This window comes from Nerophis lumbriciformis, linkage group LG23, assembly GCF_033978685.3.
Source record: "Nerophis lumbriciformis linkage group LG23, RoL_Nlum_v2.1, whole genome shotgun sequence".
NCBI classification, from domain to species: domain Eukaryota; kingdom Metazoa; phylum Chordata; class Actinopteri; order Syngnathiformes; family Syngnathidae; genus Nerophis; species Nerophis lumbriciformis.
This window is the reverse complement of record NC_084570.2, coordinates 30,494,161-30,514,557: the sequence shown is the minus strand read 5'-3', so window position 1 is coordinate 30,514,557 and position 20,397 is coordinate 30,494,161. Positions and strand designations below refer to the sequence as shown.

The window sequence follows — 20,397 nt, the reverse complement described above, 5'->3', positions numbered from 1 at the left end:
TCTAGGTAACGTTGCAATTTTTAATGCCAAAAAAGTAATTGAATACAAAAAATGCTTCAAACTAAGTGAAGTGTGGCTCCACCTTTCCAAAAATGTGCTAGCTTGATGCTAATATACATCGCTTTGCTACTGACATGCTACCGATTAGCATTAACGATTTCAACACCTCCAACCGTGTTAATGAAAACTACAACTAAGATGCACGTTACAATCACAAAGCTGGTGTGTAATAACGCCAATATTTATAGTATTAACACTTTTTAGGGCGCAACAAAAGACAAAACACACCATAAACCAGAGCTGTGTACAGAGAGAGTATGGCCAACTCAGTCTCAAGGTCGGAAGCAAACATGGCGCTGTGTAGTCACGTGATGGGCTTTTAACCAATCAGAGAGATTATGGCCAAAGCATCTCCTAAATGATTAATCACAGGTTATTACCCGCATGCATCATTTTAATTCATAAAAAAGCGTCCCTCTGAAGGCAGCCATTAATGCGATGTGGCCCTCTATGAAATGAGTTTGACACCCCTGCTCTATACACTAACTCAACTTATTTGTTGTTGTTTTGTTTTTAGAGGACTCCCGTCACGACAATGGGGACATTCAGACAAACCATTACAGCTCCATCTCACCTCCCTCCTCACCAGTGGACACAGAAGAGCCCTTTTCCACTTACTTTGAAGAGAAGGTGGCCATTCCTGATAATGTCAACCAGGTACTGACTGGCCAGAGCTTGTAAAAGCTTCTTAGTAGAATGGCCTTTTCTGATGACATGTATTTACAGCCCAACTAATAGTGGGAAGAAAAACTCCATCCTCCTGTTTTCTTGTTTCTCAGGTGTTCAGTTTCCGGAAACTTTGGGCTTTCACAGGGCCTGGGTTCTTGATGAGCATCGCTTACTTGGATCCAGGGAACATTGAGTCTGACCTGCAGTCTGGAGCTAAGGCCGGATTTAAGGTTAATATTCATCGGAATTGGGGTTGTACGGTATACCGGTACTAGTATAGTATCACAATACTAATGAATCAAAAACGGTACTATACTGTGTTTGAAAAGTACCGGTTCACAATTTTAATTATTATTTTTTGTAACAGGCATGACGGCGCGCCGTCACGTCATGACATTGCTGGTTTTAGGAGCAGAGGAGCATGTTTGGCAGCGCACAATTACGAAGTACTTACAAGCAGGCACAGTGTGTAGACAGAAAAGGGAGAATGAACGCATTTTGGCCTAAAAAGTAAAAATAAAGGTGAAGTTATAACACTGAAACGTCCTCAGGAAGAGGTGCTTCAAGACATGGCTAGCTAGCTATCAGCAAACATCGATCCGCAGTCGGCAGTGTTTTAGCTACTTCTAAATCACTAACCTTGGCCTCCATGGCGACAAATAAAGTATGTTTCTTTCATGTAACATTATCACTGGAGGACGAGGAATAGCTAAACATGCTTCACTACACACCGTATGAGGATACAATAGCTCACCGGTGTCACAATGTAAACAAAAGCTAGCGCGAATAAATATAAACAAATGCCATGGGTGGATCTACACCTGACATCCACTGTAATGATACCAAGTACAATAGCGTATCTAGTCGATACTACTATGATTACATCGATATTTATTATCGTCACAAAATCTTTTTTCCTTTTTTTAAAATTCATATTTTGTTTATAAACTTAGGAAATATTTCCCTGGACACATGAGGACTTTGAATATGACCAATGTATGATCCTGTAACCGCTTGGTATCGGATCGTTACCTAAATTTGTGGTATCATCCTAAACTAATGTAAAGTATCAAACAACAGAAAAATAAGTGATTATTACATTTCAACAGAAGTGTAGATAGAACATGTTGAAACAGAAAATAAGCAAATATTAACAGTAAATGAACAGGTAGATTAATAATCAATTTTTACAGCTTGTCCTTTATAATTTTGACAAAATAATAAAATGAGAAATTACACAATGTGTTACTGCATACGTCAGCAACCATATTAGGAGCCTTTGTTTACTTACTACTAAAAGACAAGTTGTCTAGTATGTTCACTATTTTATTTAAGGAAAAAATTGCAATAATAAACATATGTTTAGTGTACCCTAAGATTTTTTGTTAAATTAAAGCCAATAATGCCATTTTTTGTTGAGCCCTTTATTTAGAAAAGTATCGAAATACATTTTGGTACCGGTACCATAATAATGGTATCAGGACAACCCTAATCGGAATGTGAGCTATCTTTCTGCCTGCCATCATGCCTAAATAGCAGAACCAGTAAAAAGGTAATTAAATCTTACAAAGGTCCAGCACCATTCAACATATTCGCTGACTTTAAATTTCAACTTGCGTATGATTGTTCCCCAAAGTTTCACTTTTCGAAATGTCATGTTCTTTCCAAAAAATGCAGCGTTGGAGGCAAACTTGCATGCGTCGCCCAATATTGTCAATTACTCAAACACATTTCTTCTTGGGATTTTAAAATGATAATTTTGCACAGTCCCATACTCTTTGAACCTCCAAACAAATCAAAAATGCAGCTTTTTGATGGAGCATGACGACACCAAAACTGTTTTTCAAAATGTGCTTACACTACAATCTACAAATTTGTCGGAGAAATAGGCCTACACACAAAATGTATTTTCCTTGATTGACCAAAAATGTAGGGGAAGACTATTTATTGTTCCAATATTTCATGCACAAAGTTGTCTTGTACAGTAGACAAGGTTGTATATTTGCCTTTAAGCGTGAGTGAAGAATCCACTAAGGACCTGATCAATCAGAAAGAGATGATACAGTATATGCTCACAGATGCTACCTGGTGGTAGTTTGAGCATACTGCAGCTAGCCCTGGATAGTGCCCTTCCTTAATGCTTTAGTCCAGGGGTGGCCAACCAGTCAGAGACTAAGAGCCACTTTTTTTTTACTGTGTTACTGCAGAGAGCCTCATCCTACACATGGGCACACATGAACATCACCCCATCCCTTCCTTACACACACACACACACACACACACACACACACACACACACACACACACACACACACACACACAGAGACCTCTGCTCAACTAGATTTATTGTAAATGTCACACACCAACATGACTCCTACAGTACTAAGACCACAGGCCAGTTATTTTCAACAATTAACATTGTGTGCACTGTCTCACACACACAAACTCTCAGTTCAACCAAGTCCACAAACAAAAATATAATATTTTTTCTGTTACTATGCATGTTGCTTAGTAGGACTTCTGGCATTCCTTGTGATGCTGAAGATTTGAAGCTTTGAAATGTGCTAATGACACCTGACATAAGGCAGAATGGCTTGCCATTACGTTCAAAAAAAATATATAAACTCTCCAACTCTGTTAAAAATATCCTGTGTTCTTCTTCATATTTTTGTTTTGCTGTGCTTTTTTTCCCTGCCATTTTGAGAGCAAACTTGTCACAAATTGTTTACTACTGCGATCTCACGCACATGCACAAAAGAGAGAGATGTGGACAGACAGACAGGACAAAAGAGAGAGATGTGGAGAGACAGACAGGACAAAAGAGAGAGATGTGGAGAGACAGACAGGACAAAAGAGAGAGATGCCGAAACGTAAATGCAACTTCACGGATTATTTGCGGAAAAGGTATCCGTGTTTTGGTCCTGGCCGTGACACATGGGAAGCAGAATGCACTGTGTGCAAAGCAGGAAGGTACTGTATATATCTGTGGCAAATAAAGATCTACAAGCCCATATGGACACTACAAAACAGCTGTGCAGGGCGAGAGCTCCTCTGCTGTGTTTTGTTGAAATATAATTAACTTGTTTTGAGGCATTATTTTTGTTTACATTGTATACAAGAGGTTATTTGGAATATTTCTACCGCTACACTTTTTGTAAAACTGAATGTTACAGAATATAAGTGTGACTTATTTTGTTATACTGTCAAGCAGTGTTGGCGTTACCGCCCGGTTTGCTTGTTTTTTTTATTGTATCGATTATCGCTTTCTGCCAGTGTTTTCTTCTGTTTATATTTGCCGGGTCAAATTTCCGTCCCTGTTTATTGGTCATACATTTTGATTCGCCGAAAGTTTTATCATTGACAAATACTGCCTCAGTTTGCACTCAGACAAGTTTACCGTGAGGGGCTATCAAAATAAAGACTTCATGGTAAACACTAAGGCACTAATAGAGTTGTTACACCTTTCCTGCTTCCGGCTCCCAGACCGTAGTCGAGGAGCGCAGGGGAGACGTTCCTACAGGGCCGATGTACTTCGGGGGTAACACCCTTCACTTTACCCGGCAGTGGGTCTTTACAGTTCCGGACTCGAGGGTGAATGACGAGGCCGGCGGTTTGTTGCAACTTTGTGACTTTATTGGTGTCTTGCACGCAGCCATCCACCATGCTACTAGCACCTGCACTCACTCACTGTTACCGCTCCCTCAACTCTCTCGCCCAACCACTCACTGACGTCACTCACCTCACATGCTGTCATATCTTAAAGGGCCACACACACACATACACTACTGTCATAAGAGTTAAGAGCCGCATGAAACCAGCCAAAGAGCCGCATGAGGCTCGCAGGCTGCGGGTTGGCCAGGTCTGCTGTAGTCACACACATGATTCTCACAGGAATGAGGCAAAAATACAAACTTACGTACTGTGGACCCTAAAAAAGAAAATAACCTTTTACAAAACCAAAAACCAGTGAAGTTAGCACGTTGTGTAAATGGTAAATAAAAACAGAATACAATGATTTGCAAATCCTTTTCAACCTATATTCAATTAAATAGACTGCAATGACAAGATATTTAATGTTCACACTGAGAAACTTAATTTTTTTTTTCAAATATCATTAACTTAGAATTTAATGGCAGCAACACATTGCAAAAAAGTTGTCACAGGGGCATTTTTACCACTGTGTTACATGGCCTTTCCTTTTAACAACACTCAGTAAATGTTTGGGAACTGAGGAGACACAGTTTTGAAGTGGAATTCTTTCCCATTTATGCTTGTTGGCCAGCTTAAGCTGCTCAACAGTCCGGGGTCTCCATTGTGGTATTTTAGGCTTCATAATGCGGCACACATTTTCAATGGGAGACAGGTCTGGACTACACGCAGGCCAGTCTAGTACCCGCACTCTTTTACTACAAAGCCAAGTTGTTGTGACTTGGCATTGTCTTGCTGAAATAAGCAGAGGCATCCATTAAAAAGATGTTGCTTGGATGGCAACATAGGTTGCTCCAAAACCTGTATGTCCCTTTCAGCATTAATGGGGCCTTCACAGATGTGTAAGTTACTCATGCGTTGGGCATTGATACACCCCCATACCATCACAGATGCTGGCTTTTGAACTTTGTATCTATAACAGTCCGGATGGTTCTTTTCCTCTTTGGTCCAGAGGACACAATGTCCACAGTTTCCTAAGACAATTTGAAATGTGCACTCGTCAGACCACAGAACACTTTTCCACTTTGCATCAGTCCATCTTAGATGAGCTCGGGCCCAGCAAAGACGGCGGCGTTTCTGGGTGTTGTTGATAAATGGCTTTCGCTTTGTATAGTAAAGTTTTACCTTGCACTTACAGATGTAGCGACAAACTGTAGTTACTGACCGTGGTTTTTTTTAAGTGTTCCCCAGCCCATGTGGTGATATCCTTTACACACTGATGTCGCTTTTTGCTGCAGTACCGCCTGAGCGATCGAAGGTCACGGGCATTGCCGCTTACATGCAGTGATTTCTCCAGATTCTCTGAACCTTTTGATGATATTACGAACCGTAGATGGTGAAATCTCTAAATTCCTTGCAATAACTTGTTGAGAAATTTTGTTTTCTTAAATTGTTGGACAATTTTATCACGCATTTGTTCACAAAGTGGTGACCCTCGCCCCATCCTTGTTTGTGAATGACTGAGCATTTCATGGAAGCTGTGTTTATACCCAATCATGGCACCCACCTGTTCCTAATTAGCCTGTTCACCTGTGGGATGCTCCAAATAAGTGTTTGATGAGCATTCCCCAACTTTCTCAGTCTTTTTCACCACTCGTGCCAGCTTTTTTGAAACATGTTGCAGGCATCAAATTCCAAATGAGCTAATATTTGCAAAAAATAACAAAGTTTACCAGTTGGAACATTAAATATCTTGTCTTAGTAGTGTATTCAATTGAATGTAAGTTGAAAAGGATTTGCAAATCATTGTATTCTGTTTTTATTTACCATTTACACAACGTACCAACTTCACTGGTTTTGGGTGTTGTATATGAACAGATTTCTTCAAAGAATTGAGGGATCGGTTTTTCACTTTGTCAATACAGTACTTTGTCTGATGAATGTAGTGCTGATCTTGTCTTTTATCCTCAGCTCCTATGGGTTCTTTTGGGAGCCACTATCATTGGGCTGCTTTTGCAGAGGTTGGCAGCACGTCTGGGTGTCGTCACAGGGATGCACTTGGCTGAAGTCTGCAACCGGCAGTATCCCACCGTAAGACACACACACTCTTCATGCAGAATCTGTCTATAGCAGGGGTGTCAAACTCAAATACAGAGTGGGCCAAAATTTAAAACTGAACAAAGCAGCGGGCCAAGGTTGAACAAATTAACCTTTTAATAGGGACCCAAACAAGTTTTGCATTAAATATTGAACAAGCAAGGCTTATATAACTTTATAGTGACATGCAAAATCGAGTTTCAAATAATAATGATAATAATTAAAAAATATCAATGGCATATCAAATACAATTAAAAAAAAAAATTGAATGCCTCTTTTCTATTTGCAGCCTTCTGAGGTAAATATCAATATTAACTTCTTCCACAGGCTAATAAATTTGAAAATAAAATAAAAATGAATAAACCAACCATTCAGGACTTTAAACTGCTCCGTTTGCAACACACTGATCTAATCTGGCATCTTTTCTTGGATGCTAGTTCATTAATGTCGGGGTTCAGCTGAGGCAACCTTCATTATCGAACGAAGGTGTTCATCAGTCATTATATCTCGTAGTCCACCCGGACCACAGTCTTGGGGGCGTGCCTTAAAGGCACTGCTTTTAACGTCCTCTACGAGCTGTCGTCACATCCGCTTTTCATCCATTCTTACAACGTGCTGGCCCAGTCACAAGATATGTGACTGCCCCCTGGGTTGCATAAGATGTCATATCCATTTTTCTTTTTGGCGGCTTAATTGACAGGGTGGTGAAGCAACTTGAGCGTAGCATTAAAACAAGTGAGAGTAAGTGTAGAGTTTGATCAGAAAATGTTGTATTGCTGTTCTGTTCTTGGGTGTTCCAGTCGTTCAAATAGAGAGATAAGAAATATATTTTATAGAGTCCTGAAAGAAGTGGTTCATAAAGGTAATAAAGTCAGAGAGAAAAGGAAATGCCTCTTTAAAAATGTTTCTTTCATCATCTTGTGGAATACAATCAGCCCATGCTCGTGTCTGCAGTGATCACTTTGTAAAATGTTTGAACATTTGAAATGAGAAACCTTCTGTGATTCCCCATCCATCCATCCATTTTCTACCGCTTATTCCCTTTGGGGTCGCGGGGGGCGCTGGAGCCTATCTCAGCTACAATCGGGCGGAAGGCGGGGTACACCCTGGACAAGTCGCAACCTCATCGTGATGCAATCCACTTTATTCTCTACTGTATTAGTAGTGTTTGAGAGCAGAACCAAACGTAAAGAAAGGACAAGAGATGGCATTAGTTTGTGTTCTTTTGTGGTTGCTATGCCTAAATATAACTAGAAGACCTGCTTGTGCAAATAAACTAACGTCATGTTAAGTCTTAGTACCGTAATAAATATTGTGATTGTTGGTCCGATCCACCATATTTTCATTTTCCATTTTCATAAAAAAAAACTAAAACTTAATTGTTGTGCAGGAAAGACAAGTGCTTTATTGGACACGGATGACCACATTATAGGGTCTTCGTGATATTTCTTAGCATCAAGATACAATATCCTTTTTAGCAGCGTCTAAAATCCGGCCCGCGGGAAGTCCCAAGTAAAAAACAAAACAAATTATTTATAACTATTATTATTATTTTTTTCAAATCTGTCCTTTCTAATCCATTTTCTACCGCTTGTTACTCTCGGTGTCTCCTAGCTGCTCAGGCAAATCATCTAAAAAGGCATTTTCACATCAATAACAAATAGGTTACTTAGCGATGCACCAATAAATCCAACTTTGTCTTTTACAGATTAATGTTTAGTTTGTGGACCCCTCAGATGTAAAGACATGAAGTGCCTACAATCTTTTCTTCTTTAAATACTGTGAGTGTCAAAGGCAGTGAGGTCATAGCGAGCAGTAACCTCCTGGTGATGATAAATGGTTTAAATCTTTTAAAAATATATTTTTCTTAACAGCGTAAAAAGCCACTCCATTTCATTTGAATATTTTTTTTCATGATCGCTTTTATGTTTCCCTCTAAACCTTTCAAAACACACCCAAATTTGCACTGATTTAGGTAGCGTAATTGGGCTCTAGACCATCACCTGATACCCCGATGTGCCTCTAAGTCATGTGATTGCAACCCAGCTATATCAAATAAATACAAATGTAAAAATTCACAAGTCTGCCTGCAAGTTCAAACCACAAGTTTTGAAGCTAAATTGTGATGGAGTAATAGTGGTACAGTACTTTATTTTTGAAGTGGTAATTGGTGTGGTATGAACCATTGGTCTATGTACCAATGACAATTAAATACTTGTACTGTGCAGGTTCCACGAATAATCCTGTGGCTGATGGTGGAGTTGGCGATTATTGGTTCAGACATGCAGGAGGTGATTGGCTGTGCGATTGCTCTCAATCTCCTCTCTGTAGGAAGGTACCACATCTTTACTACTGGTTCAAAATAATGCAATATTGCTTTCATGGTTGGACATGATGGACAGTGGTTTCTTATCCTTCTTCCCGCAGGATTCCTTTATGGGCCGGAGTTCTCATTACCATCACAGACACATTTGTGTTCCTCTTTTTGGACAAATATGGTGCGGGTTGATCCTAATGCCAAACTATTAGTTGTGTGTATCCCCAGTGATGACGAGCTTTCATCCATTTGTAGGTCTGCGGAAACTGGAAGCTTTCTTTGGCTTTCTCATCACCGTCATGGCAATAAGTTTTGGCTACGAGGTAACATTTTTTCTTTATATCAGCAGAGACTGTCATTAGCAGTTACAAAACCCAAAACCAGTGAAGGTGGCACGCTGTGTAAATGGTAAATACAAACTGAATTCAATGATTTGCAGATCCTTTTCTACTTATATTCAATTGAATAGACTGCAAAGACAAGATATTTAATGTTCGAACTGAGAAACTTATTTTTTTTGCAAATAATCATTAACTTAGAATTTAATGGCAGCAACACATTGCAAAAAAGTTGTCACAGGGGCATTTTTACCACTGTGTTACATGGCCTTTCCTTTTAACAACACTCCGTAAACGTTTGGGAACTCAGGAGACACATTTTTTAAGCTTTTCAGGTGGAATTTTTTCCTATTCTTGTTTGATGCACAGCTTAAGTTGTTCAACAGTCCGGGGTCTCTGTTGTGGTATTTTAGGCTTCATATTGCGCCACACATTTTCAATGGTAGACAGGTCTGGACTACAGGCAGGCGAGTCTAGTACCCGCACTCTTTTACTATGAAGCCACGCTGTTGTAACACGTGGCTTGGCATTGTCTTTCTGAAATAAGCAGGGGCGTCCATGATAACGTTGCTTGGATGGCAATATATGTTGCTCCAAAACCTGTATGTACCTTTCAGCATTAATGGTGCCTTCACATATGTGTTACCCATGCCTTGGGCACTAATACACCCCCATACCATCACAGATGCTGGCTTTTGAACTTTGCACCTATAAAAGTCCGGATGGTTCTTTTCCTCTTTGGTCCGGAAGACACAACGTCCACAGTTTCCAAAAACAATTTGAAACTTTGGACTCGTCAGACCACAGAAAACTTTTCCACTTTAAGTGTTTGATAAGCATTCCTTAACCTTCTCAGTCCTTTTTGCCATTTGTGCCAGCTTTTTTTGAAACATTTTGCAGGCATGAAATTCCAAATGAGCTAATATCTGCAAAAAATAACAGTTTCTCAGTTTGAACGTTAAGTATGTTGTCTTTGCAGTCTATTCAATTGAATATAGGTTGAAAAGGATTTGCAAATCATTGTATTCTGTTTTTATTTACCATTTACACAATGTGCCAACTTCGCTGCTTTTGTGTTTTGTACATGACTTTAGAGAAAAGTCTCATTTAAAACATTTCTATGCACATACAACACTTAAGACCTTTATCATATCAGTATGTGGAGTAAAATGATGGACTAGATTAAGCAAAGAAGTCAACAATGTATTAATATGATCCAGTTTAAGAAACTGTTGAAACTTACCGTAAGTACACAAAGTACCGTATGAGGAAGAATAATCCTGATAAACTTTTTGAACCTTACTAAAAATTAGATCATCTTTATTCTTCTTAGAATCTGAACCATAAATTACTTAAGTGTTTATTTATGAGAACTTTATTCATTGTTTATTTATTTATTTAATCATTATTTACTTACTCATTAATCTGTGTATTTAATCATTCACTGTTGTGTTACTTATTGAGTACAAACAAATGTGTTAAAAACCGCTATGATATGAAAAGGGGTAGAATTAAATAAGCTCTGCTTCCTCCTATTCCTTTTCAGACATGCTGTCATGAGAAACTGGAAATATGTGCTGTATCATATTGTAATTGCACGCATGTTCGATACAAGCTAACACCATAACCACTATAAATAACCATTAGGGGTGTAAAAAACAATTGATTTTTAGATTACTCGTGATTCTTATTTGTAACGATGCCTAATTGATTACATTTTTTTTTTAGATTTTTACAATACTTTTTTTGTCCAGCCAATCAGACAAATCATCATGTTGATGTAGATTAGGGATGTCAAACTGGTTTTCATTGAGGGCCACAAGGCAGTTATGGCTGCCATCAAAAGGGCCGCTTGTAACAGTGAATAATGTATGAATTTGCCTCTGGATTTCATTATCAATTACATAAATTGTTTTAAGTAGACTGTCCGTTTTACAGTAAAAAGTTTACATTTACAACATTTTTTTCTCCATTTTTACAACATTTTACGGTAAATGGAAAAACAATACCACTTAATTGCCAGAATTTTTGTGTTAAATTGACATTGGTTTTTACAACATTATATTGTTCATAGAAAAACAGTACAAGTTCTTTTTTTATTCTGGCAACTTAGCTGCCAGTTTTTCTACCGTAAAAACAAATGTACCGTCTTTCCATTTACAGTAATACACCGTTAAATACAACAACCGTACATTTTACAGTCAAAAACTGGCAGCTCAGTCAACAGAATTTTTACGCAAAAAACAGTAGTAGTTTTATTCAATTTACAGTAACATGCTGTAAAGAACAACGTAAAATGTATTGTCATTTTTTTAAATTTGATGGGTAGTTTACTGTATAGTTAAGGTTTTTTATACATTTTTATTTAGACAAAACCATGTATAGAAAATATGATAATATAGTGTAATATTTGTTGCAATATTGGATACTATTAAAGTTTAAAATGTATGCAATTTCAAGCAGTACATATATTTTTTCTGTCAAAATGATAAAATAAATTACATTTAGTGAGAAAATATAAGTACTTTATTGACACATATCATTTCCAGGTGTTTGCGGGCCAGATAAAATTATGTCGCCGGCCAGATCTGGCCCTTGGGGCTTGAGTTTGAGACCTGTGATGTAGATAATCTATATCTGCTGTACAGATTTACTTTAGAAAAGAGAAGTGTTGGACACTTCTCTTGTTACCTTATTTGTATTTGACTTTATTAAATGTTGGGTAGAATTTAATTGAACAAAACCAGTTTTCTTTTAAGTAATATAGAAATTGATCAAAGCTGTTTATCTATTTTATGGAGGAACATAGTTAATCATAGAACTGGCATCCAATGTTATTAAAGTAATAATTTTGAATCAAGAATCAATTCTGAATCGAATCGTTACCTCCAAGAATCGAATCGAATCATGTGGTGCCCAACGATTCACAGCCTTAATAACCACCATAACCATGACCAATCATGTTCGACTGTGTTTCCTTTTAAGTATGTGCTGGTGAAACCGGACCAGGGGGAGGTGCTGAAGGGCATGTTTCTGCCCTACTGTGAAGGATGTGGTCCGTTGCAGCTGGAGCAGGCTGTTGGTATCGTAGGCGCCGTCATCATGCCACACAACATCTACCTGCACTCTGCTCTTGTCAAAGTGAGTAACATGTTGATTATTAGGTTGGATTATTACCAAATCTAAGAGTTGGTTACCTTAGCTACAAACACTCCTATGTGATGCAGTGTGTCAGTTTTATTATCTTTTAGCAACACTTAGCGTATTTTTCTGACAATAAGGCGCACTTAAAATCCTTTTATTTTCTCAAAAATCGACAGTGCGCCTAATGTACGGCATAATTCTCGTTTTGCTTACTGACCTCGAACCAGTTTATTTGGTACATGGTGTAATGATGAGTGTGACCAGTAGATGACAGTCACACATAAGAGATACATGTAAACTGCAAGATAACGCCAGTAAACAACACCAAAACTTTAAATGTTCCATTGAGAATATATAACATTACATACGGCACTCAAAAATCTGTCAAAATGTTTTTAGTACGACTTCGGTAAGCTATGAAGCCGCACCGTTTGATGGATTGTCGGCGCATTAAACATACGAGTATTATTATGGTGCGTGTATAAGGACCGCAAAATGGCACCTATTAGCAGACATTGTCTGGCGTTTTGTTTTGCAATATTATGCAAAACAAACTTTTCTTACATTTTGGTACCTGCTGATCTGTATTTGGGATCTGCATAAGTACTGAAAATTTGAGCGCGCCCTCCATTGTAGTCTGTGCCGACACCGTAGTCGATAAGCTTCTTCTTTTTCTCTACCTTCTTATGGGACATTCATCTTCCGCTGTTGCCATTTCTAAGATAAAGTAGCGTAAACTTCTTACTGTCAGTAGACTAGCTATCAAAGTGCTAAAAACTGTAGTGTGTTTACATAATTCACCCACGCAACTTTAGCTATTAGAGGGTTCCGGTCGGACATTTTTTCACGGGACACATTTCTGGCGTTGATTTTGCACGAGTGAGCCACGGATGAGAAGATGCTGCTCCGTTGTTGATTGAAGTAAAGTCTGAATGTCATTAAAACAGTTAGCTCCATCTTTTGACACTTCTTCAACTCCCGTTCTTGCACGCTACACCGCTACAACAAAGATGACGGGGAGAAGACGCTGTCGTAGGTGAGCCACGTAAATAAGACCGCCCAAAAAACGGTGCATCCTGAAGCGACTGTCAGAAAGCGACTTGAAGATGATCTGTAAAACATCATCTATGCAACATTTTGACCAAAGAACCACCATTACATGTTATGTAGACCACAAGGAAGTCTTTTACATTTAGAAAAAAATCATAGTGTGATCCCTTTAATGCGCCTTATAATCCGGTGCGCCGTCCATCCATCCATTTTCTACCGCTTGTCCCTTTCGGGGTCGCCTTATATATGAAAAACAACCTGGATAGACCCGCTCATCGGCAGTGCGCCTTATAATCCCGTGCACCCTATGGTCCAGAAAATACGGTAGGTTGGATTATTACCAAATCTAAGAGTTGGTTACCTTAGCTACAAACACTCCTATGTGATGCAGTGTGTCAGTTTTATTATCTTTTAAAGCAACACTTAACCACCGATTTGGTTACTAATGAAGTGTCCGTTAAATTAGTACTAATACAGTGCAATTTTATCCTTTACTGTAATTACTCTTATATATTTTAGTAGACGAATCAAATTCAAATCTTTGGGAAAGTGATAGATATCGGATAAGCCTTTGTGGTATCAATGTTTATTTGCAAAAAGCTTTTAAGCGAGTTGTTTCCTTTGTGACTCCCATGACTTAAAAACAGTTTTTGTTTAAGATGAAAAATTATTGACTCATTCCATCTTTCACGCATCAGTCTCGAGAGATCGACCGTCGAAATAAGAAGGAAGTAAAAGAAGCCAACAAGTATTTCTTCATCGAGTCGTCCATCGCGCTCTTCATCTCCTTCCTCATCAATGTGTTCGTCGTGGCCGTCTTTGCCGAGGCCTTCTACAATAGAACCAACATGGATGTCGTGAGTATACTGGAGTGATGACTACACTCAAATACTGTACATCAGACTAATAGATTTTATTCTGTTTTTCCCCATGTTTGTAGAACACTGAGTGTAGTAATACCAGCATTCCTCACAAAGATCTCTTTCCTCCTAACAACGGCACACTGGAGGTGGATATCTACAAAGGGGTACGTTTGTAAATCAATACTTGCCAAAAGTTGTTGATTAGAAATCAAAGTAAGCTCACAAAATTGTGGTTTACCTCAATCTTGCCTTCTTTCATACTTCCTCCAAACGAGCCTTGTGGAATTTGCCCCGTTTGTGACATTTTTTGCATTGGTGACGTCAGACAATTGAGTTGATTATCCTGGTTTAGACCTCTGAACTAGTGTTGTCACAATAGCAGAATTTCAATTGTTGATACAGGTACTTTTCCACGATTTCAATACTTATTCAATACCATGATAAAAATTAAAACGACTCACTTTTGAATTTCCTACTTAAATGGAAACCGTTTCAAATGGTAAAGTATTGAAGGTCACTGCTTCAACATATTTTTGCACATAATTAAGTTGCAGTATCAGCTGCCAAGAGGTTCATTCATTCAGAAAGGAACAGCAGTGTTATGTTCATGTTCACAGCAGGGGAGCTGGTTAATTTATGAGAGTAGCATGTGTGTTTTTAAGAGAATGTCAATGTGTTGGCTGAGTGACGTCAGTGAGTGGGCGAGTAAAGAGAGAGGGAGGGAGCGCATGCACTGCGCAGTAGAAATGTGAACAGGTCCGGCTGTGTTCTGCAAAACTAATAATAAAGCAACCAAAATATCACAAATCGGCGGCCTCGAATTCTGACCGGAAAGCGGAGCTTAGCACACCCATTGTAAAGTGAAGGGTTACCCCCGACGAAAACATTGACCCTTAAGGGAACGTCTGCCCTGTGCTCCTTGACGACAGTCTGCACCGGGGGGAACAGCAGGACAGGTGTAACAACTACATTATTACCTGTCACTCTTTATAACGCTTTGTGCAGATGTGAATGCTTATTATTTAAATGTTTACCCTACGTCTGAAGCAAAGGTGCTAATAGTAGTCGCCACATTTGGCGAGGCGTGTTTTAAAGCAACGCTTGAAGTCTAAATACCTCCATATTGTACTTCACACACCCTCTTTATTAGCCAGTAGATTTGTCGTTTTTTGCCATTCCTCCTCAAGTCAAGCTTATATCTTTCCTTCACCTCTTTTCTTCTTTTTTTTTTTTTTTACAGCTTAATCAGTGTTTATATTGTGTCCTGAAGTAAAAATGTGTCCTCTGGTTCAGGGCGTGGTTCTCGGCTGTTTCTTTGGCCCAGCTGCACTCTACATCTGGGCTATTGGGATCCTTGCAGCGGGGCAGAGCTCTACCATGACGGGCACCTACTCTGGCCAGTTTGTCATGGAGGTATGTTTGTTGATTTGATGTCTGTGCGTGCATCAAAACAAATTTATACATGATTTTCCAACTCTGTCTGGATAGGGTTTCTTAAACCTGCGCTGGTCCCGCTTTGCGCGAGTACTGCTCACCCGTTCCATTGCCATCACACCGACGCTGCTGGTTGCCATTTTCCAGGATGTGCAGCATCTGACTGGGATGAACGACTTCCTCAATGTGTTGCAGAGCATGCAGGTCAGACTCTTTTAATACCAGGCGTTCACAACTTTCTCCCTGTTTGTTTCAGGGTACTAGAACCTTTATTTAACCAGATGAGAAACCCATTGAGATCAAGATCTCTTTCACAAGGGTGACCTGGCCAAGAGGTCAACAGCACATGTCACAGAGCAGTTTCAAAAAAATAATACGTTAAGACATCCATTTTACAATACATAAGAGAACTGTAAAACAAAAAAGATTTACACCTTTTAAAAACACAGGCACTGTGCAAACGTCTCTCGCTGTCTGTCCCTCAGGACAGAACGGAAGGCTCCAAATGGAAGTAGTTCTGTAAGTTTCAGTTTCGTCTGCAATGCATTCCATGCCATAGGAGCAGCAATGCCAAAAGCTCTTTTGCCAAATTCCTTCCGTGCATGAGGAACAGTTAAAACATACAAATTGTTAGAACGTAATGCGTAAGAGCTGCTTTTTCTTTGTAACAGAGTACACAAGTATGGAGGTATTAAACCTAAAAGAGCCTTATAAATGATAGTCAGCCAATGTGTGTATCTGCGTGCACTCAATGAAGATAAGTCTGACTTCATATACAGTTGACAATGGTGGGTGAGACTACGACAGCCTGTAACAAATCTTAGTACTGAATGAAAAACAGTGTCCAAGGACTGGAGGCATTTAGATGAAGCACAGGTTCCACTGAAAGGCAGCTAAATCGTATATAAAAGCTGGGAGGCAAAAGTTTTTAATATTTCTTTTGCATGTAATAGTGGGTTTTGATTTTGGTAGCTTGCAGTTTCTTACAGCTGTAATTGTACAATGGTCACTCAAGTCATTGGCAAACACCCTAGTACCAGTGTACTTATGGGGAGCGTTGGTTAGAATTAGATCAAGTAAAGATGATTTTAAGGAGTTTTTAGTATTGGGTCGAGTTGGGGAATTGATTAATTGAGTTAAATTTAGTGAGTTGCATACAGCTTTAAGGTTATCAGAAGAGGAAGTCAACCAGTCAAAATTTAAATCACCAACCAAGAGAAGTTCACTAGCATTTAACCCACTCATAAAGGATTCAAGAGAGGCAAGGGCTTCAGTGGAGGCAGAGGGAGGTCTATAACACCCTACAATTGCGAGAGGTTGGCCATGTGAGAATTCAAGCTGCAGGGCAAGGAGTTCAAATTGTTTAGTGATTGACAGTGATGATAATAAGGTAACATTAAATTTGTTTTTTATATACATAGCCACTCCTCCACCTTTTCGAGGACGATCGCATCGGAAGACATTATATCCATTTATAGCAATGTCATACCTGCCAACTACTCCGGTTTTGCCGTAATTAGTACGGTTTTCATCAACCTATTCCAGGTTACGGTTGCAGTGATAAAAAATACGGTTTTTCATTAATTTAAAAAAAAAAAGGGTGAAAACTACGCGAATTGCACCTTGTGCAGACAAGATTTTTCGATCGGACACGGAGGAATTAGCGATGTAAAAGACCACGTTGGGACAAAAAAACACAAGTCTAATGCCGTTGCTAGCGATACAAGTGGAAAACTTTCAACGTTTTTCGTCGCCCAAACAGATTCTTTGGATGTGATAAATGCCGAAGTTTTATTTACGGAGGCAATAATTGAGCATGGACTTCCAATCGCACTGGCTGATCACATGGGACAGTTAAATGTTTGTAATGCAACCTTTAAAAATCATTACGCGGTGATCGCGGTCCCAAAAATAAACTTTTCTTGCATGATAATGTCCAGAAAAACTCACTTTATATTACTATAGAGTCCTTTTAACGAATGAGTTTGATGGTTTATCACAAACCTTAAATGAAAGAAGTCCTTTGTTCTCCTGCACCATGTATGCGCTTTGGCCTTGCTTCGTGTTTGGTGCGGAATCCTGTCGGCTGTATTTCACAGCACGTCTTTGACAACTTGAAGTGGCATAAAACATTTAAAACAAAGGGGTTATAGGAACAATCACTTTCAGTGTTTTATGCCACTTCAAGTAAACTTATCATAAAGTTACCATATCATTTTTGCAGTATGATCAATCTGATAGAATAAATTTGGATTTTAGCCACAAAAAGGTAATGACACCAATGTTATCTATTGGAATTGTTTAGTACTGTTATACTGTTAAAAGTGTTTATACTATTTATGCTTTCAAGTCCAAGTTAAAGAAATCTTGTTAAATGTTGACAGTATAACTACCAAAATACAGAAGTATGTCCTTAATATTTTTGCAGTGCTATTTCTGTTGAAAAGTTAAAATGATTACATTAGAGATATGATGTGCCACTTTTCAAGTGTCTGATGGCTTAAATTAATTTTCATTAATTTTTCATATTTTGAATTCTTTTGAAAGGCTTACAAAAAAACTACATTTGAATTGTAATTCCATGCTATTGACAGGACTATTAATTTTAATGAAGTTAGCTTACCATGTTTACAGTATGATAATTGTGATAGAAATGTGAATTTTAGGCACAGAATATTTTTTACAATTGAACAAGGCAGTAGATTATACAAGCTTGGACAGAAAGTTAATAATGACACCAATTTCTTTTTTAATGGAATTGTTTAGTACTGTTTTACCATTTGTTTACTGTAAAACGTGTTTATACTGTTTATACTTTCAATTAACAAATTGAAGTCTTGTGAAAGGTTGACAGGATAACTGGCATTAACTGTCAAAATAATTTCAAACTATTGAAGTTAGCTTACAGAATAAACATGTCAATCAACCCATATGATTTTTGCTGTAATATTTTTGTTTTGAAAAGTCACTGTGACTGATAGAAAAGTGATGGTTTTAGCAACATTTTAACCTGTCTGAATGCAATCAATCATTTTGCGTCGGGGGGCGAAGCCCTGAACCCTCCACCAGGACTTTGTCCTGGACCTACCGGGGCCTGCGGCCCTTGGACCCTGGCTACTAGGTTTTTCTGATTTCAAAAGTTGGCAGGTATGCAATGTCCTTGTCAGAGACTGCTTTGCTTAGCCAAGTTTCTGATAAGATAAATATGTCTGCATTGGTTGTTTAAATCTAGATTTTGACTAAGTCTAATTTTGGCAGTAGACTTCTAATATTTGAATGAATTAAACCAAGACCTGACCTAGCTCTAAATTCATCAGGAGTACTGATGTTGTATAAAGCTGGGCCTGGATTTGGTTGCACATTGCCTGATAGCAGAAGTAAGAGCAATACAAAAATGTTCCGTTTCATATGGCAAGGTAACCCGATGACAACATTACTTGGCTTCACAATGTCAAAATGAGTAATTTCAGAAGGAGAAAAACATCTATTCAACACAGAAATACACCATAAATGAAGCTGGTTAGAATTATTTTGCACTGACCCACATGTGGATATCAATAACCTTTGTGTATATGCTGTAGTTTCGTAGGACCAGGTGATTGTTATTGCGTTCGGTAGAGTTAAAGGTTGGTGGAGCACCTGGTCAGGTACCTCACTACAATTGCAGAGAACAAGTCCAGGAAAAAGCATTAATATTAAATACAGAGCTTTTGTCAAAGTCATTGTTAAATTGTTTTATTACCTACCCAGGTCCAATATTCAAAGTTCAGATGTCCAGGTTACAGCAGTTGGAAGGCCAAGCTAAGGCTAGCAGAGGCCCAGCCTTAGTCAGTCTGAGGCTAGGATAGATCCAGGCTGTGGCAGATGGAAGGCCAAGATGAAGCTAGCAGACCCAGTCTGTAGGCAGTGAGAGGCCAAGCTGGGGCTAGGATAGAGCCAGGCTGTGGCAGATGGAGGGCCAAGATGAAGCTAGCAGACCCAGACCGTAGGTAGTGGAAGGCCAAGCTGAGACTAGGATAGATCCAGGCTGTGGCAGATGGAAGGCCAAGATGAAGCTAGTAGATCCAGTCTGTAGGCAATGGAAGGCCAAGATGAAGTTAGCAGACCCAGTCTGTAGGCAACGGAAGGCCAAGTTGGGGCCAGGATAGATCCGGGCTGCAGCAGGTGGAAGGCCAAAATTTCAGCTAGCAAAACATCTCCTGGCTTCAGCAGGTCAAAGGCCTCCAGATTTCCAAATCCAACAAAAGCAGTCAGAAATGCCACTTTTTGGAAGTAAGCCTTCATTCATCAATTGTTACGCTTAAAACTAGTACAATTTACTTAAATTGGCTAAAAAATAAACTAAAACAGATAGAAATTCAGACCACTTTGACAAGCAGACAAACAAAAGACAGTGCTGTCGGCCATCTTGGATTGGTTTGTTTGTATTACAATACAAACAAACATCTTCCACAATCAGGCGCCTGCACACTTGGTATATTTGATCTTTTCACTGTCCTGTTAGGTCACTGTGGTCTGTTCACTGCCTTTTACTTCCTGTTCCTGCTACCAAATTAAAATGTGAAGGTGATAGAGCCTAAATAATGGAATACACTCCCATTTGAGCTGAGAGCTGCCCAGTCTGTGAACATTTTTAAAAGACAATTTGTTCAAGCGTGCGTTCCAGTAATATTCCTGTACATTATTTGTACTTCATTGGCTATGTTTGTTGTTTGATTGTAGTGTTTGTATTACATTGTCAACCACTGTGTGAGAAGTACTATATGAATAAAATGTA

General features: G+C 38.9%; 1 protein-coding gene across 3 annotated transcripts in view; it reads left to right on the top strand.

Annotated features, from left to right (window-relative positions):
* The window catches only part of slc11a2 (solute carrier family 11 member 2), a 47,016-nt gene that overhangs the window by 12,921 nt on the left and 13,698 nt on the right, over nucleotides 1-20,397 (top strand). For all 3 annotated transcript variants that reach the window (XM_061984779.1, XM_061984778.1, XM_061984780.1), the window contains 11 exons: nucleotides 578-717; nucleotides 840-959; nucleotides 6,349-6,468; nucleotides 8,703-8,809; nucleotides 8,902-8,972; nucleotides 9,047-9,114; nucleotides 12,115-12,270; nucleotides 14,022-14,180; nucleotides 14,264-14,350; nucleotides 15,480-15,599; nucleotides 15,675-15,824. In XM_061984779.1, the coding sequence (XP_061840763.1) occupies nucleotides 578-717; nucleotides 840-959; nucleotides 6,349-6,468; nucleotides 8,703-8,809; nucleotides 8,902-8,972; nucleotides 9,047-9,114; nucleotides 12,115-12,270; nucleotides 14,022-14,180; nucleotides 14,264-14,350; nucleotides 15,480-15,599; nucleotides 15,675-15,824 (1,298 nt within the window). The remainder of the gene's footprint in view (nucleotides 1-577; nucleotides 718-839; nucleotides 960-6,348; nucleotides 6,469-8,702; nucleotides 8,810-8,901; nucleotides 8,973-9,046; nucleotides 9,115-12,114; nucleotides 12,271-14,021; nucleotides 14,181-14,263; nucleotides 14,351-15,479; nucleotides 15,600-15,674; nucleotides 15,825-20,397) is intronic.